We start from the raw sequence: 26879 nt of genomic DNA, 5'->3' as shown, positions 1-26879 counted from the left end.
CTCTGCACATCCATGTGTCTATCTAAGAAGCTCTTAAACCCCTCTATCGTATCTGCCTCCGCCACCACCACTGGCAGCACATTTCCAGGCACCCACCGCTCTCTGTGTAAATAACTTGCCCCGCATATCTCCTTTGAACTTGCCCCCTCGCACCTTGAATGCCCTCTAGTATTAGACATTTTGACCCTGGGGAAAAGATAACGGCTGTCTACTCTACCTATGCTTCTCAATCTCATAAACTTCTATCAGGTCTCCCCTCAGCCTCCGCCGCTCCAGAGACAACAACACAAGTTTGTCCAGCCTCTCCTTTATAGCACCTTCCCTCTAATCCGGGCAGCATCCTGGCAAACCTCTTCTGCACCCTGTCCAAAGCCTCCACATCATTCTTGTAACGGGGCGACCAGAACTGAACGTGATACTCCAGATATGGCCTAACCAGTGTTTTATAAAGCTGCAATATAACTTCATGACTCTTGAACTCAGTGCCTCTGCTAATAAAGGCAAGCATGCCGAACGCCTTCTTCACCACCCTATTAACCTGTGCAGCCACTTTCAGCGAGCTATGGACTTGGACCCCAAGTTCCCTCTGTACATCGACACCGTTAAGGGTCTTGCTATTAACTGTGTGCTGCCCCTTTACGTTTGATCTCCCAAACTGCAACACCTCACATTCGGCCGGATTAAACTCCATCTGCCACTTCACCGCCCATATCTGCAACTGATCTATATCCTGCCATATCCTTTGGCAATCTTCTACAGCATCCACAAAACCTCCAATCTTGGTACCGTTTGTGAATTTAAATAACATCACCTGTCCATGTTTTCATCCAAGTCAATTGACATACAGCAGAGGTCCCAGTACGGATCCCTGCGGAACACCACTAGTCACAGACCTCCAGCCATTGACCACTATGCTCCGTCTTCTATGGGGAAACCAATTCCGAATCCAAACGAGAGCCGGGCCAATGACACTCTCCCCTGAATGGGAGCTTCAGGCAGTTTCACAAACAGAAGAGAGCACAGCAGTTACAGCCGCCCCTCCTTAGTCTTTACCTCTCGCTGCCTTGGCGAAGCAGCCAGCATAATCAGAGACCCCACCCACCCGGGTTATTCTCTCTTCTCCCCTCTCCCATCAGGCAGAAGATACAGAAGCCTGAGGGCACGTACCACCAGGCTTAAGGACAGCTTCTACCCAGCTGTGATAAGGCTATTGAACGGTTCCCTTATACGATGAGATGGACTCTATGACCTCACGATCTACCTTGTTGTGACCTTGCACCTTATTGCACTGCACTTTCATTGCAGCTATGAAACTTTACTCTGTACTGTTATTGTTTTTACCTGTACTACATCAATGCACTCTGTACTAACTCAATGTAACTGCACTGTGTAATGAATTGACCTGTACAATTGATATGCAAGACAAGCTTTTCACTGTACCTCGGTACAAGTGACAATAGTAAACCAATACCATCTGTGTGTGGGACATTTTGATGAAGAAGGGAGAGAAGCCACGTGAATTTTCATCAGATGTCTGAAGGAGCGGACACACAATCCTCAGCGAAAGTCAGTTGGGTTGTGGATCCTTGGGAAAGAAACAAGTCCCCATCTCAGTTGGTTCGTGCGTCGACCCCCACCCCCCAACCTCCTCCCACCGTCTGATCTTTCACCTCTTCCCTCCCCACCACCCAGGGACCCAGACAACACTTCCTGGTGAAGCTGCAATTCTCCGTCCCGTGGCACAGCCCCACCTCCAGCACCCGTCCCACAGCCTCTCATTTCATTTGCATTTTACACTTGTTTGGTTTCTATTATCGCCCCCAAACTACCTCCATTAACGAACACACCAAGAGACCTTGACAACTTATCCCCACTGCAACCCTGGCCTCACCCTCTGACAGATATCCCTTTCGTCCCATCCGCCACTCCCTCACAATCCCTGCAATTCGAAACTAACGACTTTATTTCTCATCCCCCAGTTCAGATGAAGGATTTTCTGCCTAAAACATCAATGGATTCTGCCCATCAGTTACCTTCAAGAAAAGCCACAAAAACTACATTCAAATCTTCCATTAAATATCTAAGTATAACACCAGCCATTAAATAGACAAAACACTGTGTTCAAGATCAAGATGATTTATTTATTGTTAGTCAAGAACATTAAATCTACCCCAGTTATAGGGACTATAGACATCAGCAGAAGGAGCCCAGGCTGGGCCAGTGAACACAGTCCAACCCTGGGTATATTATCAGAAGTAACAACAGGAGAATCCAGCTCCTGCAGTCACTTGTGGGCTCGCTGGTGATTCCACAGACCGGCTGACAGAGAGAATCCCTCCCCGCACTCGGAGCGGGCGAACGGCTTCGCCACTGAATGAATTTACTGGTGCGTCTTCCTGCTGGATGACCGAGCCGATCCCTTCCCACTCCTAAGGGAGCGATGCCTCCCGAGTGTGAACATGCTGGTGTTTTATTAGCACGTTAGACCGAATGAATCCCTTCCCGCACAGAGAGCAGACAAACGGCCTCTCCCCAGAGTGAACTCGCTGGTGATTCCACAGGCTGGATGAATGCGAGAAGCCTTTTCCGCAATCGGAGCAGGTGTACGGCCTCTCCCCAGTGTGAACACGCCTGTGTGCCCGCAGGCTAGACGTGTGAAAGAATCCCTTCCCACACTGAGAACAGAGGAACCGTCTCTCCCCGGTGTGGACTCGCTGGTGCCTCGTCAGGCTAGATAACAAAGAAAATGACTGTCCACACACAGGGCAGGTGAACAGCCTCTCCCCAGTGTGAACTACCTGGTGTCTCATCAGGTTGGATAAATGAGAGAATCCTTTTCCGCACTCAGAGCAGGTGAACGGCCTCTCCCCGGTGTGAATGCGGCGATGAGCTTCCAGTTGGGACGGGTAACTGAATCCCTTCCTGCAGTCCTCACACTCCCACCGTTTCTCCCGGACGTGCCGGTGTCTCCACAGTCCAGACGCTGGGCTGAAGCCTCGCCCACACTCAGAATCTTGATGTGTTGTTTGGTTTGAAATTCCGTTCATGGCTGAGACCCTGCGAAATGAATTTAGAACAGGAAGGGAGGGGAGAAGGGAAAAGGGGAGAGAAAAGCAAAACGAGGAAGAAAGGCAGGTTGTGAAATTTGGAAAATTGTGTATCGGTGGTTCATCATAAAGCCCAACCGGTTCACTTTCGGGAGCGGCGACCTCACACTGTGCAGGAGAGCCAACTACGATCTCTGTAAAGCTATCAGGGACACCAGGTGCAAGAATCAGGCAGATACCCTGTGGTAGGGCCTGAATAACATCACAGGCTAGAACCAAAATCAGGGCTGATCTCTGGTAATGATGCAGCTCCTCTGGATGTTCTGGAATCGTGCGCTAATCACCTGGCCGCTGTCTTAGCTGACATCTTCAACCTCTCAGTTCAACGGTCTACTGTCCCCATCTGCTTCAAGGAAGCCTTCATCCTTCCAGTCCCCAAGAAATGTGATGTTCAGCCTCAATGACTATCAGCCAGTGACTCTAACATTGACCATATTGAGGTGCTTTGAGAGACTTTGAGGTGCTTTTATCAATGCACCGTAGAAAGCGTCCTATCGGGATGTATCATGGCTTGGTACGGCAACTGCTCTGCTCGGGACCGCAATAAACTGCTGAGAGTTGTGGACACAGCTCAGCACATCACGGAAACCAGCCTCCCCTCCGTGGACCCTGTCTATACCTCTCGCTGTCTTGGTGAAGCAGCCAGCATAATCAAAGTCCCCACCCACCCGGGTCATTCTCTCTTCTCCCCTCTCCCAGCAGGCAGAAGATACAGGACCCTGAGGGCACGTACCACCAGGTTCAAGAACAGCTTCTATCCCACTGTGATAAGACTATTGAACGGTTCCCTTATATGATGAGATGGTCTATAACCTCACAATCTACCTTGTTGTGACCTTGCACCTTATTGTCTACCTGCACTGCACTTCCCTGTAGCTGTGACACTTTACTTTGCACTCTCTTTTGTTTCACCCTGTACTACCTCAATGCACTGTGTAATGAATTGACCCTGTACGAACGGTATGCAAGACAAGTTTTTCACTGTACCTCGGTACAAGTGACAATAATAATAAACCAATACCAATGACAATGGACCACATCACGCCAACCTCTCAGTCAATCAAGACCCTCTGCAAATTGGTATACAGGAAAATTGGGTCTGCAGAGGACACCTTCTCCTTTGCACTACATTCAGTCTGGATCACCTCAACGATAAGAATGCATATATCAGGATGCTAAGCACTGACAGCAGCTCTAAACCCTTGGACCTTGGTCTTGGAGGCCCCCATCTGCGACTGTCTTCCAGACTTTCTGACTGGCAGACCTCTGTCGGCTAGCACTGGACTTAACTTCATGCACCCTGACCCTTCAATTGCAGGTGTTCCCCACGGTTGTGTGTTCAGTCCCCTGCGATGGATATTCACTATCCAGGGTCAGGGAGTATTTTTTGCTAACTTCAGCTTTTTAGCACAGCAGAAGAAACTGTTCAAGGTTCAAGATGTTTATTGTTAATCTTTAACTAATACTATTTACCCATCCTCTTGAGAAACAATTCTGCCCGGGCTCAGAAAGCCTGTTGTTGACTTAACTGAGACTGCAACCAGTCAGAAGCAACAGCATTGTCTATGTTAACCTAAGGCTCCTGCCATCGGACCCAAGTAATGCAGTTGTGAAAACATCACATGCAGATGAGGTCCTCACTAGATGACCGGCAAAGAAAGGTATAAACATTAGAAGTCATTCAGGTGGGGAGGAGTTACAGAGATGAAGAGTCCACTCCCCAGCCTTGACCAGAGAAGGATCTCTTCCCAGAGCCTTTTTTTTTGTGATGGTCGACTTGTTCGTCTGCAACTCATTGGTCCGTTTTTCTAGATTGTAGGAATTGTACTGTGTTTGGAAATTCTTTGTAGAATTATAATCTCTGTTAGAAGTTACTCCTCGAATGAATGTGCCCCATTTGAAGAAAATAACTGTGTTTAGAATATAGAACCCTATAGCACGGTACAGGCCCTTCAGCCCACTATGTTGTGCTGACATTTTATCCTATCTATCTAACCCTTCCTCCCACATAGTCCTCCATTTCTCTATCATTCATGTGTCAATCTAAGTGTCTCTTAAATGTCCCTGATGTATCTGCCCCCACAACCTCTGCTGGCAGTGCGTTCCACGCACCCACCACTCTCGGTGTAAAAAACCTACCTCTGACATCCCCCTTATACCTTCCTCCAATCACCTTAAAATTATGCCCCCTCGTGTTAACCATTGTCGCCCTGGGGAAAAGTCTGCTTTGTTATTTGGAAGCATCTCCTCCTTGGTTGGAAGAGGGGACCCGTGATGATATTGAGTGTACCCGTCCTCTCAGTCCTAAACCTAAGCCAAAACATTAAGTCTTGTTGTTAGATGTATCTATCAATACCCTTACTCTAGGGAGATTATACTGATTCAGAATCAGGATTATTATCACTGACATATGTCGTGAAATTTGTTTTGTGGCAGCAGTACGGTGCAAGACATAAAAGTTACTGTAAATTACAAAACTAAATAAATACTGCAAAAGAGGAATAACGAGGCAGTGTTCATGGGTTCATGGACTGTTCAGAAATCTGATGGCAGAGGGGAAGAAGCTGTTCCTAAAACATTGAGTGTGGGTCCTCAGGCTCCTGGACCTCCTCCCTGCCAATTTAGTTAACTACTTTAGTCTATTTTCTGAAGGGGTTTAGCTGTCGATAATCACTATTTCGAGCGGTGGGTCCCCCCTCCCAACTAGACACGGGGAGAACGTACAAACTCCTTACAGACAGCGGCCGGAATTGAACCCGCGTCGCTGGCGCTGTAGTTCCTCCCACATTCCAAAGATGTACGGGTTGGGAAGTTGTGGGTGCGCTATGTTGGCACCGGAAGCGTGGCGACACTTGTGGGCTGCCCCAAGAACACTCTGTGCAAAAGATGCATTTCACTGTGTGTTTCGATGTACATGTGACTAATAATCTGATCCGAATCTTCCAGCTAACGAAGCAGATTAAACACAGTTATTTTGTTTTAATTTATTTTGAGGAGTAACTTCTAACAGAGATTATTTTTAATCAAATCAAATAGGGCATCATAGAGTACTACAGAATATAATTCTACAAAGAATTTCCAAACACGAGTACACTTCCTACAAACCAGAAGAACACACCAATGAACAAGTCGCCTGTCGCAGAAGGAAGACTCTGGGAAGGGATCCTTCTCGGTTCAAGGCTGAGGAGTGGAGTCTATATCTTCATCTCTGTAACAGCTCCCCACCCTAATGCTTTCTGATTTTTTTTGACAGTCATCTAGTAACGGCCTCATTTTCATTCAGCAGGTCAGATGGCGGGACCCTTAGTTGAACATAAGACAATGCTTTCTTCTGATTAGGTTGCAGTCTCGGTTAAGTCAACAATAGGCCTTCTGACCCTGGGCAGAATTGTTTCTCAGGAGGATGGCTACATAGCACGAGTTAAAAATTAACAATGAACATCTTGAACCTTGAACAGTTTCTTCTGCTGTGCTGAAAAGCTGAGGTCAGCAAACCTCCTGACCCTGGAGAGTGAAAATCCATCACAGACCCACCGCTCGAAATACTGGTTATTGACAGCTAAACTCCTTCAGAAAAGCGACTAAATTAGTCTTTCAACTATAGGTTGATACAGTATAATCTCCCGGTAGTGAGGGTGCTGATAGACACCTGTAATAAAGGTCTTGACTTAAGGACTCTAGAACTCAATATCACCAGACTCTACTCCCTGTGTACCCCCCTGACTGTGTGGCCAGGTCCAGCGCCAACTCGATCTTCAAGTTTGCCGATGACAGGATCAACAACAGTGAACTTACCCTCTCTGCCTCACACTAACCGTCTCCCCTAGTTTACCCCGACCGGTTTCTGGGTTTTGTACCAACTCACAAGCGCGAAGTTGACCCACACTGACGCTTTATTCCGCGGCACCAAACATCTGACCCATTCCAGTGTCCGAGCGGCTGTGGACAAGAGCCCGGCGTGTGTTTCATTACCTGTGCTCCCGGGCTGGGAATCGCAGTCTCCGCAGCACCACCCGCGGCCTCAGTGCCCCGGACAACTTTGGATCGGTCGGGGTGTCCCGTGAGATCCTCCAGCCGCCCATCCTCCCCGCTGCTCTGGCTGCTGTTTGCCTCGCTGGCGAAGTTCCCAGACCCGCGTCTCGGTGCAACTCCCTTGCCTGGGGGGTGGGGGGGGGGGGGGGGGTTCTCCCTTCTTTCCTCCCCACCGGCGTCAAAGAGGCTGGGACAGGAGTTCAGCCAATCAGAACCTTCCAAAACCGAACCATGATTTACATCGACCAATTACAGTGGGGACACTGACCCCGCCCACCCAGGCCGTGTACACCCCTGTGACCCTGACCCCCGTCTGCTCCCACCACCAGCAGCAAATCAAAGGGGCGACCAGCTACCCGGCGGGATCACACTGTCCTATACCAATACCAATACCAACGGGGGGGGGGGGGGGGGCGGGATCCCGGGTCACACATCAGTGGCGAGCTCGTCTGAAGCTGGACTCTCCCCTGTTTATCGCCTTGTCTCCCGGGATCCTACAGACCGGTTCCGGGACGGTCCTGCCCACCGCCCCACCGGAGCTTAAACCCCCACTCCCCGCCCCTCACACCCTCAGCCTCCCCACAGCCTCTGCCGTTTGAAACCCGGGTTCAGCTCGGGCTCCGACGAGCTCCCTCCCCGTCTCTCCCCGACGCTGCGACTCCCGGGTCCGGACCCCGTGCCGACCTTTAATGGAAACACGAGAGGTTCTGCGGTTGCTGGAATCTGGGGCAACACACAAAGAGCTGGAGGAAAATCGGCGGGTCAGGCAGCATCTGTGTGGAGAGAGGGAGAGAGAGAGAGAGAGGGAGAGAGAATCAGAGTTGAGGAATAAGAGATTCTGCAGACGCTGGAATCTGGAGCAACACACAAAAAGCTGGGGGAACTCAACGGGTCAGGGCAGCAACTATGGAGGGAAATAGACAGCCGAACGTTTCGGGTCGAGACCCTTCATCTGGACGGTCCACTTCGCTCCACAGATATCGCCTGGCCTGTTGAGTTCCTCCGGCTTTTTATTGCTGATTGTACGTTTGTTTCAGAAAGGAACCGCAACAGCGCACAGAAATACAGGTTTAACACCGGGTGTGACGAGCAACAAAAGTCCGAATCAGTGCCCAGAATTCAAAAACTCTATGCCAGCTGTAAAAACCAGCAGAAATAATCTCAGGCCGCGAAGCGAGCATTGTGGTACGTTCAATGGCAGCCAGTATTAACCAGAAGCCCCTCGGCCTCAGAAAGCGCCCTATCAGTATTATCCGAACCGAGACCACAACATCAGAAACTGTGATGGTATTGAGTGTACCCGTTCTAGAGTCCTAAACTCAAGTCAAGACCTTAATTCTTATTAGTTATAGATGTCTATCAGTACCCTCACTTTAGGGAGATTATACTGTATCAACCTAGAGTGCAAAGACTAATTCAGTCTCTTTTCTGAAGGGGTAATCACTATTTCGAGCGGTGGGACCCCCTCCGAACCAAGGAGAACCTTCCAGCTAACGACCCAGATTAAACACAGTTATTTTCTTTAAATGGGGCACATACATTCCAACAGAGATTGTAATTCTACAAAGAATTTCCAAACACAAGTACACTTCTTACAAGCCAGATGAACACACCAATGAGTTGCAGACGAACAAGTCGCCCGTCGCAGAAGGGAAGGCTCTGGGAAGAGATGCTCCTCGGGTCGAGGCTGGGGCGTGGAGTCGATGTCCTCATCTCTGTAACAGCTCCCCACCCTAATGCTTTCTGATATTTATTTCGTTTTTTTTTTCTTTGCCAGTCATCCAGTAACGACCTCATCTGCATGTGAAGTTTTCACAACTGCATTGATCAGGTAAGACGGCTGGACGTTTAGCTGAACGTAGACAGTGTTGTTTCTTCTGATTAGGTTGCAGTCTTAGGTCAACAATAGGCTCTCTGGGCCTGGACAGTATTGTTTCCCCAGAGGATGGGTAAACAGTGCTAGTTAGAGATTCTACTTATTTAACAATAAACATCTTGAACCTTGAACAGTTTCTTCTGCTGTTGAGCCGTGGGCCTCATGGGTCCGGACCTTGAATGTCCATCGGTGGGATCCCACAAGGTGCTTGGCTGCTCATTTCGGCGGAGGTCTGCGTCGCTGCCCTTGAAAAGCGTCCCCTCGATGTCAGCAAAGCCACCGGAGGTGCCAGTCAGCAGAAGCAGACCTGCCCCCCAGCGACTACCAGAAGCAGGACGGTTCGGCCCCGGGTGTGAGGAACGGAGGCAGCAACTGCTCCCCCTTCGAGTCTGCTCACACACCTTTCCACAGGCTGGGCTGTTGACTGAAGCCTCGTCCACACGCAGAGCCCTGTCCTGCATTTTCCTTCCTGCTGTGGAAATGAGTGAACCTCTTCTCACAGTCAGTGCTCTGGGACACTCTCACTCGTGTCTATGTCTCTCAGTGCCTGTCAGTCACACCGAAGTTTGAAATTACCTCCCTGAGGCAGAACAGACAACATTTGCATTTGAAACTTAAGGCTCACAGATAAATAAGGAAAACTGGGGGGTGGGGGGGGGGCAATGGTTTGAATGAGCAATTTGAGAGAGAGAAACAGACAGAAAGTTGGTATGGGTATTAGTTTATTATTGTCACGTATGCCGAGATACAGTGAAAAACTTAGTTTTGTGTGATATCCATACAGATCATTTCAAAAACATAAGTACTTTTGAGGTAGTACAAGGGGAAAGCAGGAACAGAATGCAGAATATAGTGCAGAACAGAATGCAGAATATAGTTACAGAGGAAGTGCGGAGCAGGCAGACAATAAGGGGCAGGGGCCATGATGAGGTAGATCGTGAGTCAAAGACAAGTCAAGGTCAGAGAGTAATACAGCACGGAAACAGGCCCTTCGGCCCAACTGGTCCATTGCCGACCACAGCATCCTCCCTGCTAGTCCCAGTTGCCCTCCATGTACCCCTATCCAAATGTTGCAATTTTACCCCCCTCGACCACTTCCTCTGGCAGCTCATTCCTGGCACTCACCAGCCCCTGTGTAAAGAAGTTACCTCTCAGGACTCTTTTGAATCTCTCCCCTCTTTATCCTGTATCTGTGCCCTCTAGTTGTGGACTCCCCAACCCTGGGGAAAAGACTGTTACCGCCTACCTTATCCACACCACTAATGATTTTATAAACTTCTATGAGGTCACCCCTCATTCTCCTAAGCTCCAAGGGATAAAGGTCAAGAGTTCATCTTCAACCTACAAGAGTTCCATTCAATCGTCTTATAACAGCGGGATAGAAGCTGTCCTTGAGCCTGGTGGTACATGCTTTCAGGCTTTTGTATCTTCTGCCCGAGGGGGGGGGGGGGGGGGTAAGAAGAGCGGATGTCCGGGGTGGATGGGGTGTTTGATTATGTTGGCTGCTTTTCTGAGGCAGTGAGAAGTGTAGACAGAGTCCATGGAGGGGAGGCTGGTTTCTGTGACACGCTGGGCTGTGTCCACAACTCTCCGTGGTTTCTTGTGGTCCCGGGCAGAGCAGCTGCCGTACCAAGCTGTCATGCATCTGGACGGGATGCTTTTTATGGTGCATCTATAAAAACTGCTGAAGGTCAACGGAGGGAGAGAGTTCCAGAGTTTGGTAGAACCATTGAAATCAACTGAGCACTGAAGGCCGTAAATGGAGGAGAACAGAGGTCCACATCAGAGTAGGTCCCGCACATCTGCTCTGCCATTCCATAAGACATTGGCTGATCCTTAACCCCGCATCATACCTGCAAGTCCCTCACAGCTCCATATCCCTTGGTTCTGACTGTCCAAAAATCTACTGATGTCTGATATCAGGCTGGGGAGACACGGTAGAGATTGTGGGCTGAGGAATCAGAATCAGGTTTATTATCACTGACGTATGTTGTGAAACTTATTGCTTTGGAGCAGCAGTACAGTGCAAGACCTAAAGACGTAAAAATTACTGAGTTACAAAACTAACCAAATAGTGCAAAAGAGGAATAACGAGGCAGTGTTCATGAACCATTCAAAAATCTGATGGCGGAGGGGAAGAAGCCATTCCTAAAATGTTGAGTGTGGGTCTTCAGGCTCCTGTACCTCCTCCTCGACGGCAGTAACAAGAAGAGGGCATGTCCCGGGTGGTGAGGGTCCTTAGTGATGGGTGCCGCCTTCCTGAGGCACCGCCTCTTGAAGATGTCCTCGATGGCGGGGAGGGTTGTGCCCGTGATGGAGCTGGCTGAGTCTACAACCCTCTGCAGCCTCTTGCGATCCTGCACATTGGAGCCTCCATATCGGGCGGTGATGCAACCAGTCAGAATGCTCTCCACCGTACATCTGTAGAAGTGTGCAAGAGTCTTTGATGATGCACCAAATCTCCTCAAACTTCCAATGATGTAGAGCCGCTGGCGTGCCTTCTTCGTGATTGCATCGATGTGTTGGGCCCAGGATAGATCCTCTGAGACGTTGACGCCCAGGAACTTGAAGCTGCTCACCCTCTCCACCGCTGACCCATGGTGCGTGTTCTTCTGACTTCCCCTTCCCGAAGTCCACAATCAGTTGCTTGGTCTTGCTGACAGTGAGTGCGAGGTTGTAACGACACCACTCATGATATTATTGCCAGTCGCTGTTAATGCTCTATCACTTCAGCCAGTGCCAGTTGTGGTTCTGATGCCCTGATGGTGAACTGTTCTAATATCCGACCAGCGGGAATGTTGGTGAAATGCCCCTTCAGTGCCAGTTGTAAAGAATTGTTGATGCTATTTCCTGTTGCAAAACCCATCAATGCAATGTGGCTGTAAAGCCCCAACAATGTGAGTTGTTGTAATAACCTGTCTTGGGATGGTCAACACACAAAAAGCTGGAGGAACTCAGTGGGTCAGGCAGCACCACGTTCCAGCATCTGAAGTATCTTGTGTCTCATTTTAGTGTCAGCTGTCAGCGTGTTTGTTGGGCGACAAGTTGTTGTTGCAGTGGTCTGTCTGTGTGGACCACTACACTTACGCCTGACAAACGCAAATAGTTGCCGTGGTCAATGTTGTCTCATGATATAACATCCCCTTATTGCCAGGTTTTGCTGCACCAAAGCAAGTTGTGGTTGTTATGTCCCATCAGTGGGGGTGATTGATGTAATGCCTCAACACACCAGTTCTTCAATGGCAGCTGATGCTGTCATTGTCAAACATCAAAGTTGCCATAAAAACATGTCACTGTGAGGTGTTTGTTGTAATGTTCTGTGAGTGGTATTGGTATTGTTTTATTATTGTCACTTGTACCAAGGTGCAGTGAAAAACTTGTCTTGCATACCGATCATACAGGTCAATTCATTACACAGTGCAGTTACATTGGGTTAGTACAGAGTGCATTGAGGTAGTGCAGGTAAAAACAATAACAGTACAGAGTAAAGTGTCACAGCTACAGAGAAAGTGCAGTGCAATAAGGTGCAAGGTCACAACAAGGTAGATCATGAGGTTATAGACCATCTCATCATGAAAGGGAACCGTTCAATAGTCTTATCACAGTGGGGTAGAAGCTGTCCTTAAGCCTGGTGGTACGTGCCCTCAGGCTCCTGTATCTTCTACCTGATGGGAGAGGAGAGAGAATGACCCGGGTGGGTGGGGTCTTTGATTATGCTGGCTGCTTCACCAAGGCAGTGAGAGGTAAAGACAGAGTCCAAGGAGGGGAGGCTGGTGTCTGTGATGCGCTGGGCTGTGTCCACAACTCTCTGCAGTTTCTTGCGGTCCTGGCCAGAGCAGTTGCCGTACCAAGCCGTGATACATCCAGATAGGATACGTTCACTGGTGCATCGATAAAAGTTGGTGAGTGCCAAAGGGGACATACCGAATTTCTTTAGCCTCCTGAGGAAGTAGAGGCGCTGATGAGCTTTCTTGGCCGTGGCACCTACGTGATTCAACCAGGACAGGCTGTTGATTTTCACTCCCAGGAACTTGAAGCTCTCAACCGTCTTGACCTCAGCACCATTGATGTAGACAGATGCATGTACACCGCCCCATTTCCTGAAGTCAATGACCAGCTCTTTTATTTTGTTGACATTGAGGGGAAGGTTGTTGTCATGACACCATTCCACTAAGCTCTCTATCTCCTTCCTGTACGCCAACTCATCGCTGTTTCAGATACAGCCTACAATGGTGGTATCATCTGCAGAATCTGGCCACACAGTCATGAGTGTATAGGGAGTAGAGGGCTGAGGATGCAGCCTTGTGGGGCACCAGTGTTGACAATAATCGTGCCGGAGGTATTGCTGCCTATCCTCACTGATTGCGGTCTGTTGGTTAGAAAGTCAAGGATCCAGTTACAGAGGGAGGTGTTGAGTCCTAGGTCTCGGAGTTTGGTGACAAGTTTGCTTGGGATTATTGTATTGAAGGCAGAGCTGTAGTCAATAAACAATAGTCTAACGTAGGTGTCTTTACTGTCCAGATGCTCCAGACCTGAGTGTAGGGCCAGGGAGATGGCGTCCACTGTAGACCCATTCCGGCGATAGGCGAATTGCAGAAGGTCGAGGTTGTCTGGGAGGCTGGAGTTGATGCGGGCCATGACCAGCCTCTCGAAGCACTTGTGGTGCTGGTGGTTCTTGAGGGGCTTCTCAATGAGGCAGACTTTGCAGCACATAATTACAGGTCTTATCTTTCTCCTTTCACTCACAATAGTCACTCACATTACTGACTGAATTATACAGCAGATATCCTCCCGTTACGTCAACCCTCTTGTCTGGCCTTCAGTTTTCCTGATCCCCTTCCTCTGTGTAACAGTGAACATTGTGCTTCCCTGAATGGGTTTGTCTTTCTAGTTGTTAAATCGATACATACAGAACACATTTATTTACAAAATTTAAAAAAAAATTAGATTTGGGCTGTTGAGCCATCATTTCCAGAGCCAGTATTTAGTCACCTGTCCCATCAGGGCCTCGTCATTAAGCCCCTGGCCCCCACTTCAGTCCCTCCTGTTGGTCCCTGGGCAGAACATATCTGGTGGACACAAAATAACTCACTGGGACTTTAACAAGACCAGACTTCTACTCTGCCACAAATGTCTCTGCTCCAGCGATCAGGACTTCTAATTCCCCAGAGTTTTTGTGACTACTAATTCACTTGAACAGTCCCTTGTTAACACATTGCTTACAGGTTTAATGAACATCCTGCTCCCAGTTCATTGTCGGAGGCTCACAGTCCACAAGTTCTGAACATTCCTTCCTCAGTCTTTCTCTGCAGCTGGCATCATTTTTGACTTAATTGACCACTGTGTTCTGCTTTTTGATCGTGCTCCATGTTAACACCAAGTCATGTCATTGGTTTAACAATACTCTGGAACATGACTCCATGACAGTGATGATTAGGACACCATTTATCAGAAACAGGTCTCTCGACGTGCTGTGCCACGAGCCACAGCAACAACTGCAGAATCGAACCCATCGCTGATGTCTCACCGGATGTGGTGCTTTAAATATTCCGCACCTGACATATTTAAACAACCTCCCCACTGTGGATCCCTCTTCACACTCCCTGCAGGTGAACAGCCTCTCTCCAGTGTGAATTCACAGCTGTGGCAAGTGGGAAAATTGAGAAATTGAACCCCTTCCCACATTCGGAGAGGGTGAATGAACTCACTGGTGTCTCAGCAATATGGTTGATTTGGTGAATTTCTTCCCAGGCTCTGTGCCGATTTCTCCCGTCTGAACTCGTTGGTCTTTTCGACTGTAAGACCAGAAGACATGGGAGCAGAATCAGGCCATTTGGTCCACTGGGTCTGCTCTGCCATTCAATCATGGCTGATTTTTTTTATCAATCTCCATTCTGCTGCCTTCTCCCCATAACTGTTAACCCCCTTCCCAAGCAAGAACCTAGTAATCTCTGCCTTAAATATACCCAATGACTTGGCCTCCACAGCCCTCTGTGGCGACAAATTCCACAGATTCACCACCCTCTGGCTGAAGAAGTTCCTCCTCATCTCAGTTTTAAAGGGATGTCCCTTTATTCTGAGGCTGTGCCCTCGAATCCTAGACTCTCCCACTGATGGAAACACCCCCTCCACATCCACTCTATCCAGGCATTTCAGTATCCAGTCGGTTTCAGTGAGATTCCCCCTTTCATCCTTGGGAATTTCATTGAATACAGGCCCAGAGACATCAAACACTGCTATGTTAATTCATTCCTGGGATCATTCTGGTGAGCATCCTCTGGACCCTCTCCAGGGCCAGCACATCTTTCCTTAGATACGGGACCCAAAATTGCTCACAATATTCCAAATGCAGTCTGACCAACGCCTTATAAAGCCTCGGTAGTGCATCCTTGCTTCTATATTCCAGTCCTCTCGAAATGGATTTACCTTCCTTACTACTGACTCAACCTGCAAGTTAACCTCAAGGGAATCCCGAACGACAACTCTCAAGTCCCTTTGCACCTCCGATTTCTGAATTCTCTCCCCATTCAGAAAATAGTCTACACCTTTATTGGAATTGAATTTAAGAGCCGAGAGGTAATGCTGCAGCTATATAGGACCCTGGTCAGACCCCACTTGGAATACTGTGCTCAGTTCCGGTCGCCTCACTACAGGAAGGATGTAGAAGCCATAGAGAGGGTGCAGAGGCGATTTACAAGGATGTTTTCTGGATTGGGGAGCATGCCTCATGAAAGCAGGTTGAGTGAAATCGGCCTTTTCTCCTTGGAGCGACGGAGGATGAGGGGTGACCTGATAGAGGTGTATAAGATGATGAGAGGCACTGATCGTGTGGATAGTCAGAGGCTTTTCCCCAGGGCTGAATGGTGGCCACAAGAGGACATAGGTTTAAGGTGCTGGGGAGTGGGTACAGCGGAGATGTCAGGGGTAAGTTTTTTACTCGGAGAGTGGTGAGCGCGTGGAACGGGCTGCCGGCAACGATGGCGGAGGCGGATACGATAGGGTCTTTTAAGAGACTTTTGGATATGTACATGGAGCTTAGAAAAATAGAGGGCTATGGGTAAGCCTAGTAATTTCTAAGGTAGGGACATTGAGTCATTGAGCCATACAGCAATGGAAAAGGGCCTTTCGGCCCGACACGTCCATGCTGACCAGTGGGCACCCATCCATATCAATCTCATCTTCTAGCACCTGGCTCGTGGCCTTCATTGCCAAGGTAAATTGGTTTATTATTGCCACATGTACCAAGGTACAGTGAAAAACTTGTCTTGCATACCGATTGTACAGATCAATTCTTTACACAGTGCATTGAGGTCAAGACAATTCAAGTACTTGTTTAGACACCTCTTAAATGCTGTTCGGCACAACTTTGTGGGCCGAAGGGCCTGAATTGTGCTGTAGGTTTTCTATGTTTATTCTGCCTCCCAAAGTGCATAACATTGTATTCCATCTGCTTTATCAAATTATATCACACAAAAACTCCATCCATTTAATCACCTATCTGGACTGCTGAAAACGTTTCCATGCTCAAAACACTGGAATGTGGCAGAAGCCAAGGAGGCAGCCCCTGGCCAGAGACAATCTAGAAACACTGCAGCCCACTACATCGGCGTAGCCCTGGCCCCATCCCTCCACAATCGGCCCATAGGGGTTTTCCGGGTTTATCCAGCCCAAGTTAAATTGTGAGTTCCAGAGAGTGCGTACACATTCACTGGGACCATTGCCAGTGGAGCGATGCCGGGGCTGCATGGGATCTTGGGTAACAAAGCAGCTATTAATTCCACCGCGGACTGACACTGCAAATGCAGGCGGGGTGCTGCGAGCCTGCATTTGCAGTGAGACCCTGCCGAGCTTCCCGATATGCAGGTGCTGGGAGGTAATGCACACAAAGTGCTGGAGCAACTCAGTAGGTCAGGGGGCATCCATGGAGGGAAATAAACAGTCGACGTTCCGGGCCAAGACCCTTCACCAGGACTGGAAAGGAAGAGGGCAGAAGCAGAATAAGAAGGTGGGGGGAAGGGGAGGAGCACACGCAGGCAGGGGAGAGGTGCCCCAGGTGAGAGGGGGAAGGTAGGTGGGTGGGGGAGGTCTTAGGATTAAGGTGAGAGGGGGCTTTTTTTCCCTGGAGCGTAGAAGGTTGAGGTGTGACTTTACTCATGAGAGGCAGAGATAAGCTGGATGTCATTTTCCCAGGGTAGGGGAGTATAAAACTAGAGGGCATAGGTTTAAGGTGAGAGGGGAAAGATTTAATGGGCAGGTTTTTCCACACAGGGTGGTGGGTCTGTGGAGAGGGAGTTTAAAGGAGATTCGCGAGACAGGTTTTCTTTTTTACACACAGAGAGTTGGTATTGGTTTACTGTTATTGTCACGTGTACCAAGATACAGTGAAAAGCTTTTGATTTGTGTGCCCTCCGGACAGATCATTCCGTGTGTTATTAAATCGAGGTAGTAAAAAGAAAACCGAATGGTAGGTGCCTGGAACGCACTGCTGGGGGAGCTGCTGGAAGCAGGAACAGAGGCACGTGAATGGGAGGGGGAACGGGCCGCGTGGGGGCAGAGGGGATCGGCTAGATTGTCACGGTGGGCGCAGACGTGATAGGTGGGAGGTCCTGATCCTGTGCTATGGTCTTGTGTGTACACAGAGCGGGGCTGATACCTGGAACTTGTTGCTGGAGGAGGAGGAATCAGATACAATGAATATGTTTAAGAGGCTTTCAGACAGGTTTTAGGAGGAAAACGGACCTAATTCGGATTGGTGGAGATGGGCAAGAGGTTGGGAATGATACGGTGGGCCAAACCAGGTCCAACTGTGCTGTCCGACTCTGCGACTCGATCCCTACCTCGGGCGCTGTCTGTGTGGAGTTTGCACGTTCTCCCTGTGGGGTTTCCTCAGGGTGCTCTGGTCTCCTCCCACGTCCCAAAAGGCATGGGGGTCTGTGGGGTAACTGGCCGCTGTAAATTGCACCCCCCCCCCAAGTGTGTGGGTGAGCGGGAGAACCTGCGAGGAGAATAAACTGGGGATCAGTGTAGATGGGTGGTTGCTGGTCAGTGCAGAGGTGATGGGCCGAAGGGCCTGTTTCCATCCTGTGTCCGTCCCTTCTCTCCCGGAGCAGCCACGGAGCAGCTGTGTGACAGGCTGGCAGGGAGGGGAGGGGAGAGCGGGGCAGGACCACCCTCCTGTGTGTGGGGGGGGGGGGGGGTCCCACTCCCCCACTGCCCTGATGTAGTCCTGAGCCGTGAGTGTCCCCACCCCACTGCAGCGAGGTGGGGGGTGGGAGGGTGATGTGAAACAGGTTCAAGGTCTCAGAGGATGAGGACTCTGAACACAGTCTAAGAGATAAATGATTTATTTACAAAAGACAAACACGGGAAAGGGGTAACGGGAATAACACACACACGCACGCAGTTTATTGCGAGCGTGGGAAAATCACAACGGGTAAAATATACACACACACACACAATGAACTAGATACAGACAATCAAGGAAAAACAATACAATACCTGCCACCCCTTGACTCAGTGCAGGCACAGCTCTCTGCTACCAGGGATACCAACTAGAATGCTCCCACCCCTTTTAAACAGCGCACAATTCACCAATGATTTCTCCAGCACCGTTTCACAATGCTTGGCCTGGAGTGAAGCAGGGTCATCCCTCGGAGATAAAAGAGGCTGAGCCAAGCACATGTGGCGCTCTTTATAGTGCTGGAGGTCTGGGGGGTCCAGCCCAGGTAAATTTAAAAAGGCCAATGGCCCAGTGCCAGCAAGGACTAATCGATTACAAAGGCCAATGGCCCGGTGTGCGCTGATGGGTGGGGCGGGGCCAAACCTTGATTGGCAGTGGTGTGTCTGCCGACCAGGTAGGGGGCAGTGCTGTCACGTGACAGCCACGACCCTCCACAATACAGAGGGTCACAGCAGGAGGCGCTGAGGGAGGCAGAACACACGGAGGCCGAGCACTGAGGGAGCAGACAGTCTGTGGCCACACTGAGCGGGGCAGGCTGAGGCCAGCAGGAGGAGCACACACCCCCCCCCCCAACGTCAGGGTGAAGACCCTCCTGGTCCTGCCTCAGTCCCATCGCAGTGGGCTGTGTGGAGACACAAGAGACAGCAGACAGAGTCATGGGGTTATACAACACGGAAGCAGGCCCTTCGGCCCAACTTGTCCGTGCTGACCAAGGTGCTTACTTGAGCTCGTCTGATTTGCCTGCATTCGACCCATATCGTTGTGAACCGTTCCCTCTCTGTGAACCCATCCAAGGGTCCTTTAAGTGTTGTCATTGTATCCACCCCACCACCACCTCTGGCAGCTCGTTCCACAGACCCACCACCCTCTGTGTGAAAAACCTGCCCATTCAATCTTTCCCTCTCACCTTAAACCTCTGCCCTCTGGTTTTACACTCCCCTACCCTGGGAAAATGACTGTCACCATCCACTTTATCTCTGCCCCTCGTGAGTTCATAAACCTCTAAAGTCACCCCTCAACCTCCTACGCACCAGGGGAAAAAAAACTTCCAGCCTATCCCGTCTCTTGAAGCCCTCCAGTCCTGGTATCATCCTTGTTTGCACCCTTTCCTGCTTCCTGACACCCTTCCTACAGCTGGGTGACCAGAACTGCTCACATTACTCCAGGTGAGGTCTCACCAACACCGTGCACAGCCGTAACATGATGTTCCAACTCACGTTCTCAGTGCCTTGACTGATGAAAGCAACCAAACACCTTCTTCGCACCGTCTTCCCGTATCGCTACTCTCAGGGAACGCTGTACACGTAGCCCTGGGTCTCCCTGTTCTACAACACTCTCCAGGGCCCTGCCATTTACTGGGCAAGTCCTGTCCTGCTTTAACTTCCCAAAATACAATTCTTTGCACTTGTCCGAACCCCTCCCAGCCCGTCTTTGTCCACTTCCCCAGTTGATCCGGATGCTGGAACTGGGAATAACAAACAGAACGCCGGAAGAACTCAGCAGGTCGAGCAGCATCTGTGGAGGCAAGAGGTGCGAGCCGACGTTTCGGGTCGAGACCCTGCCTCCGGAGACCTAGGATGTTGACTCGCACCTTCTGCCTCCACGGATGCTGCCCGACCCTCAGTGGGTTGTGCTCCCTGCTCTGTGTGACCGTCGTACAACAGGTGAAGGCCCTTCGGCCTCTCCCACCTGCCCCACCAATCAGCAAGGTCACGGCTGACGGTGACCGGACATCATTTCCCTCCCGTCCGACATCCCGGGATCCCTTTAACATCAGGAGTTTCCCACTGAGGTCGATGACCTCCCATTTCCCCACATCTTCCTCCATCTGTCATGTTGTTGCCCGTCCCTTCAGCTTGTCCGTATCCAGTCTCTTTACATCCTCCTCAAGCCCAGCGCATTCAAACAGAACAGATTTATTTATAATTGACCCAGAATACAAACGTGCCTCCAATTACAGGGGGAAACAACCCCAAATGTGCCCAATAACCAGGGTCCGAACCTGGATGTGATCAACAGCATCAATAACCACAGAATCAACGCCTGCAGTCACTTGTGAACTCACTGGTGTCTCAGCAGCTTCAGGGTTTAAATGCCCCACATATGTACCGCATATTTAAACCTTCACTTCAATGTGAATCCGTCGATGTCTCATGAGGTGGGACGACCGAGCAAATTTGCTCCCGCACTCAGGGCAGGTGAACGGTTTCTCCCCGGTGTGAACTCGCTGGTGCATCAGCAGGTCGGACGAGCGAGTGAACCCCTTCCCGCACTCGGAGCAGGTGAATGGCCTCTCCCCGGTGTGAATTCGCTGGTGCGTTAGAAGGTCAGATGAGCGAGTGAATCCCTTCCCGCACTCGGGGCAGGTGAACGGCCTCTCCCCAGTGTGAATTTTCTGGTGTATTAGCAGGTTGGATGAGCGGCTGAACCCCTTCCCACACTCGGAGCAGATGAACAGCAGGCTCTCTCCAGTGTGAACGCGTTGGTGCGCCAGCAGGTTGGCTGTCCGAGTAAATCCCTTCCCGCACTCAAAGCAGGTGAAGGGCTTCTCCCCGGTGTGAACTCGCAGGTGGGTTCGCAGGCTGGACGAGCGACTGAACCCCTTCCCGCACTCGGAGCAGGTGAACGGCCTCTCCCCGGTGTGGATTCGCAGGTGCGTCAGGAGGTGGGATGACTGGGTGAACCCCTTCCCGCAGGCAGAGCAGATGAACGGCCTCTCCCCGGTGTGGACCCGCTGGTGAGCCAGCAGTTTGGATGACTGGGCGAATCCCTTCCCGCACTCGGAGCAGGTGAACAGCCTCTCCCCAGTGTGAACTTGCTGGTGTATCACCAGGCTGGAGGATTGAGTGAATCCCTTCCCGCACTCGGAGCAGGTGAAACGTTTCTCCCTGGTGTGAACCCGCTGGTGGATCAGTAGGTGGGTTGACTGAGTGAATCCCTCCCCACACTGACGACAGATGAATGGCCGCTCCCCTGTGTGGACTCGCTGGTGCCGCTGCAGATTGAAAGAATTCGTGAACCCCTTCCCGCAATGAGAGCAGGTGAACGGCCTCTCCCCGGGGTGGACTCGCTGACGTTTCATCAGGTCACTGGATCGCTTGGAGTTCGTTCCGTGATCTGATGTGTCAGGAGGTGGGCTGACTGAATGAATCCCCTTCCACTGTGAAAGGCCTCTCACCAGTGTGAGCTCGCTGGTATCTCATCAGGTCCACTGACTGAGTGAATCCCTGAGGCAAGGTAATGATATTTCTCCCCGCAAACTCACTGGTCAGTCGGTGAAAAAGATGACTGATTGAATTAATTTGCTCAAACAGGTGAAAAACATCTGAATGTTATCGGGGCAACAGATCACTTGAAGTTTCTCTCAGTCAGAACAATGAAGTGGTTTCACTGGTGCAAGGATGTTGTGGACACATTCCCAGTCACGCATCAGGTGAAGTCACCTTCCCCCAGATGTGTCGCACAGGTTCCCAGTTGCAATGAGCGTTTCTTTCCCAACCTGCGCTGAAGTGATCGCTGCCCACCCCTTCACAGGCTTGCAGAAAAATCACGTGGCTTCTCTGTGATTTGGTTCCTGACCTCACATATGTGCTTTCTCAGTTCCCCACTGTACGTCACATGTACATCGAAACACACAGTGAAATGCATCCTTTGCATAGAGTGTTCTGGGGGCAGCCCAACAAGTGTCGCCACGCTTCCGGCGCCAACATAGCACGCCCACAACTTCCTAACCCGTACGTCTTTGGAATGTGGGAGGAAACCAGAGCACCCGAAGGAAACCCACTCAGACACACTGGGAGAACGTACAAACTCCTTACAGACAGCGGCGGGAATTGAACCCGGGTCGCTGGTGCTGTAAAGCGTTACGCTAACCACTACACCACCGTGCCTGCGATGTCTCTCCAGCCGTGCCACAGTCTGTGCTCCGCAACAGCCCTTCGTGGGAGTCTCACTGCCTGTGGTCTGAAGTCAAATGGACAAGCGTTTCTCCTTCCATATTCAAAGGCGGATGATATCCAGGTGCTGGTGAACTGGGCGAGGCTGCTGACCCTATGTGCTATCACGCCTGAGATTCCCATTCGCAATTCCTCCACCTTGGATAAAAGGTACAAAAATCATCAATAAGTACAGGGCAGTAACTGAGAACATCATTTTAATCTCTCTTGGTCAGTCGTGACTCAGTTGACAGCTCTCCTGCCTCCGAGTCAGACGTCAGGGGCTTGCGTCCAACTCCAGAGACTTGAGTAGAAGACTTGGCAGAGTGGTCAATGAGCTCACACTCAGATCAAAGGCCACGAGATGAAGGGTTAGAAATCCCTTGTCACACAAACCTTTGGAATTCTCTGCCCGAGGTAGCAACGGAGGCCGAGTCATCGAATATATTCAACCATGATATCGATAGACTTTCGTACTGTACGGGAGCCAAGGAAGTGAACTTCTACACAGTGAGGTCCTACATGAAAAACCAGTGTGATAATGAGCAAGTGATCTGTGGATCGTCAGGGAGAAATTATTGGTCGGGGGCAAACTCCCCGGTTCTTCTTCCGGACATTGCCCCAGAAGTGCAGTGCTCCATCGATGAGCACCAGGACACGTGTTTAAGTTGGTGCAGTGAGATCTGACCCCTCTACCTCTGCTCCACCGGCAAGAGTGAGACACACCAGACCACAGCTGACTCAATATTATAGCAGGAAAGTAAGGAGGTGATGCTAAACCCTTAGGAATCACTGATTGGGTCTCAGTCGGTCCATTCGGAAGGACACAGAGGGGCCGTTGAGATTTTACCACAACTGTAATGCCATGGGGACTCCAATTATCTGGAGTGACTGGGGCAGCCAGTGAGGTTCACCAATGAGCAGAGACTGGACAGAGATGTTCAAACCGACGAGCTGTTTCTACAGAGGAGATCGGGACAAGTGGCAGTGTGATACTCAGCCCTTTCCATTTCAAAGTCACGGCTGACCTCTCCCCTCGGTGCCGCTTCCCTGCACCAGCCCCATTTCTTTTGGTTCCATTAATACAGAACACAGAACAATAAAGCACAGAAACAGGCCCTTCAGCCCACAACGTCCGTGCCGGCCACGATGCCATTCCAAACTAATCCCACCTGCCTGCATGTGATTGGTATCCCTCCATTCCCTGCCTTTCATTGTCTGTCTGAATGCCTCTTCAAGACTGCTGGCACTATCTGCTTCACCATTTCCCCTGGCAACAAGTTCCAGGCATCTTGAAATCCATTGATCCTTGTCTTAAATGTACTCAAGACTGGAACTCCAGGGCTCCCTCAGGTGGACTCCCACTACAAGTAGGGATGGAGATCACACTGGCGTGCAGAGGCTGTTTTAACCAGGACCCTTTATAGCTAGTGTGAAAGATAACTGGGAATGTAAGGGTTAATGGTGTGCGGCTGTTATTGCTTCAACCAGGGCATGTCTATAGTTATTTCTGCAAGATGTGCATGTGCTTGGGTGAAACAGAGAAGTGCTTAAGGCAGATCTTGTTTTGCTAAAGGTTTGCTGTAAGCAACTGCCCAAGTACGTGCAGCTCTGCACGTAGGCATCTTTAAATTAAGTAGAAAAGGAGGGACACAAACCTGTAAATCTTTGAGTGGGGATCAGTACAGAGCTCGGGTTACACTGTTTACTCTTTCTCTGTATCCCTCACTCTCGCTGGCATTAAATAATAAAGCATTAATTGTACGCTCCTTGGTTCTGCTGTTGTCTGCTTTATTACAGCACGGATCGACTTTCACACCAGGTGTCTTTATTCTTCCATTCAAATTCTTCTGCAACACGTTCTGTCAGCTTAACTGCTTGCTGCACCTGTACACTCACTTGCAGTGACTCGTGGACAAGCACTCCCAGCTCCCTCTGAAGAAAACACGTATTCTAATCCCTGGCCATTTAAGAAGTAATCCACTTGGGGCATGGAATGCACTGCCTGGGGCGGTGGTGGAGGCAGGTACTTTGGTCGCATTCAAGAGATTGTTAGATAAGCATATGGAGGAATTTAAAATAGGAGGATATGTGGAAGGAAGGAGTTAGATAGTCTTAGGTGAACCGGCCGAAGGGCCTGTGTTGTGCTGTACTGTTCTATGGTTCACTCCAATATTTATTCCCCCAAACTGGATGAGCTCACTTTTCCTACGTTATATTTCATTCACCATATTCTCACCCATGCACTTATCCTGTCTCTCTCTGCCCACGAAGCCTTTCTACATCCCCATCACTACACCCTGCTCTGTGCCTTCAGCACGTATGGATACACGACACTCGGTCCTAAATCACTGAGAATGGTTTGCGAACAGCTGGGGCCCCACCTCCAACCCTTACAGCCCGTCAATAGTTACAGGAAGGTTGCTTCCACGGTAGGTGAGACGAGAACTCGGGGACATGGCCTCAAGATTCAGGGAAGCAGATTTAGGACAGAGATGAGGAGAAACTCCTTTTCCCATCTGTGGAATTCTCTGCCCAGGGAAGCAGTGGAGGCTCCCTCATTAAATATATTTAAGACAGTTAGAGACATTCTTGCATAGTGAGGGAATTAAGGGTTATGGGAAAAAGGCAGGTAGGTGGATCTGAGTCCACGGCCAGATCAGCCGTGACCTTATTGAATGGCGGAGCAGGTTCAACGGGCCAGATGGCCGACTCCTGCTCCTATTTCTTACGTACAGCTTCCCAACCTAGAAATAACCCATTTATTCCTAATCTTCTGATCTATGTCTGTTATGCAATCCTCAATTTACACTGGTGTACCACCTCCAATTCCTTGTGCTTTAAATTTGTTTGATAACCTTGTGCCTCACTTTTCAAAGCCCTTCTGAAGCTGCAGGTACACTTATCTCCACCCTTTTCTATTCTAGTTACAATACCAAACAAACTAAAAAAATTTGTCAACCTTCTTGTCATCAATGTTAGAGACATAGAGGGATACAACACAGAAAAAGGCTCTTTTACTCAAGTCCATGCCAATCACACAAGTTAAATATATGTTAATCCTGTGTTATTCTCCCCACACTCTCATTCACTGCTCACCTACATACTAGGGGTAACTTACGGTGGTCAATTTACCTACCAAAGAAAAAAGATGATTAAAATTTACAATTCACAATTGTTCTCACGTCATCTGTTACGATGAGCACCAAGGTCAGAAGTTTTTTTTTCCCCCCTTATTTACAGGGAGTGTAATGGAAGTCAGGAGAACACACACCAGTCCTCATTGAGGGGTCAGCGGTGGGAAGGCGGAGCAACTTCAAGTTCCTGGGCGTCATCATCTCGGAGGATCTATCCTGGGCCCAGCACATTGTTGCAATCACTAAGAAGGCACGCCAGCAGCTCTGCTTTGTTGGGAGTTTGTGGAGATTTGGGATGTCACCAAAGACCCTTGCAAATTTCTACAGATGTGTGATGGAGAGCATTTTGACTGGTTGCATCACCGCCTGGTATGGAGGCTCCAATGCGCAGGATCGAAAGGGGCTGCAGAGGGTTGTAGACTCAGCCAGCTCCATCATGGGCACAACCCTCCCCGCCATCGAGGACATCTTCAAGAGGCGGTGCCTCAAGAAGGCAGCATCCATCACCAAGGACCCTCACCACCCAGGACATGCCTACTTCTCGTTACTGCCATTGGGAAGGAGGCTACAGAAGCCTGAAGACCCACACTCAGTGTTTTAGGAACAGCTTCTTCCCCTCCACCATCAGGTTTCTGAGCTGTGAATGAACCCATGAACACTACTTGATTGTTCCTTTTGTTTTGCACTATTTATTTATTTTGTAATTCATGGTAATTTTGTCTTTGAACTGTACTGCTACTGCAAAACAACTAATTTCACCACGTATGTCAGCGATAATAAACCTGATTCTGTGACTCAGATCCCTTTTTCTCTCCCGGTCTGAGTTCCAGCTCCAGCCGTTGCCTGTCCAGATTTGGGTATCGAGAGCTCGACAGGGTCTGGGGAGCTCGACAGGGTCTGGGAAGCTCGACAGGGTCTGGGAAGCTCGACAGGGTCTGGGAAGCTCGACAGGGTCTGGGAAGCTCCACCACCAGCCCCCCCCCCCCCCCCCCCCCAGTCCTTCCGCCTGTGGACCGGCCACAGTGGGATCAATGGCCGTCTCCTTTACCCAGAATTCCACACAGGCCAGCAACCGCTCTACTCCACCGACGCGCATGCGCCGTCCCCCGCATTTCTCAAGCCGGTGGTCGGGCGGGAAGTCCCCGGGTAGGCGGTGAGGGACGGGGGGGGGTGTGGGGAGGGCTTGTCCGCGGTGTCGGTGGCGCCCGTACCGGTTCTCGGCCCCCCAGCCGGGGGCTGCTCCTCGCTCCCGGCCTCGGCGTTGATTCAACCCGCGGCCCCGCCGCTCGGCTCCGACCCGCCGCTCAACTTCCGCTCGGAGCCGGACTGCGC

The 26879-nt window shown here is 50.2% G+C and overlaps 1 protein-coding gene across 1 annotated transcript; it reads right to left on the bottom strand.

Moving 5' to 3' along the window:
• Positions 1-2158: 2158 nt before the first annotated feature.
• Positions 2159-26879, bottom strand: LOC127576631 (gastrula zinc finger protein XlCGF57.1-like). The gene is made up of 3 exons (XM_052027205.1): positions 26759-26879; positions 20610-22569; positions 2159-2873 (listed from the first exon to the last, which is right to left on the bottom strand). Exons 2-3 carry the CDS (start codon positions 21555-21557, stop codon positions 2430-2432), a joined length of 1392 nt encoding a protein of 463 aa, XP_051883165.1. The 5' UTR covers positions 21558-22569; positions 26759-26879; the 3' UTR covers positions 2159-2429.

Source organism: Pristis pectinata, chromosome 12 (genome assembly GCF_009764475.1).
Source record: "Pristis pectinata isolate sPriPec2 chromosome 12, sPriPec2.1.pri, whole genome shotgun sequence".
In the NCBI taxonomy this organism is placed as follows: Eukaryota; Metazoa; Chordata; class Chondrichthyes; order Rhinopristiformes; family Pristidae; genus Pristis; species Pristis pectinata.
This window is presented reverse-complemented; position numbering and strand designations above follow the sequence as displayed.

Bases quoted from the DNA above. Each gene is read 5' to 3' on its own strand.
- LOC127576631 (XM_052027205.1), bottom strand. From the start codon at position 21,557: ATGAAACGTCAGCGAGTCCACCCCGGGGAGAGGCCGTTCACCTGCTCT. The intron at 2,874-20,609 runs ATTGAAGTGAAG...CGCCGCATTCAC, and splicing joins TGAGACATCGACGGATTCAC to ACCGGGGAGAGGCCGTTCAC.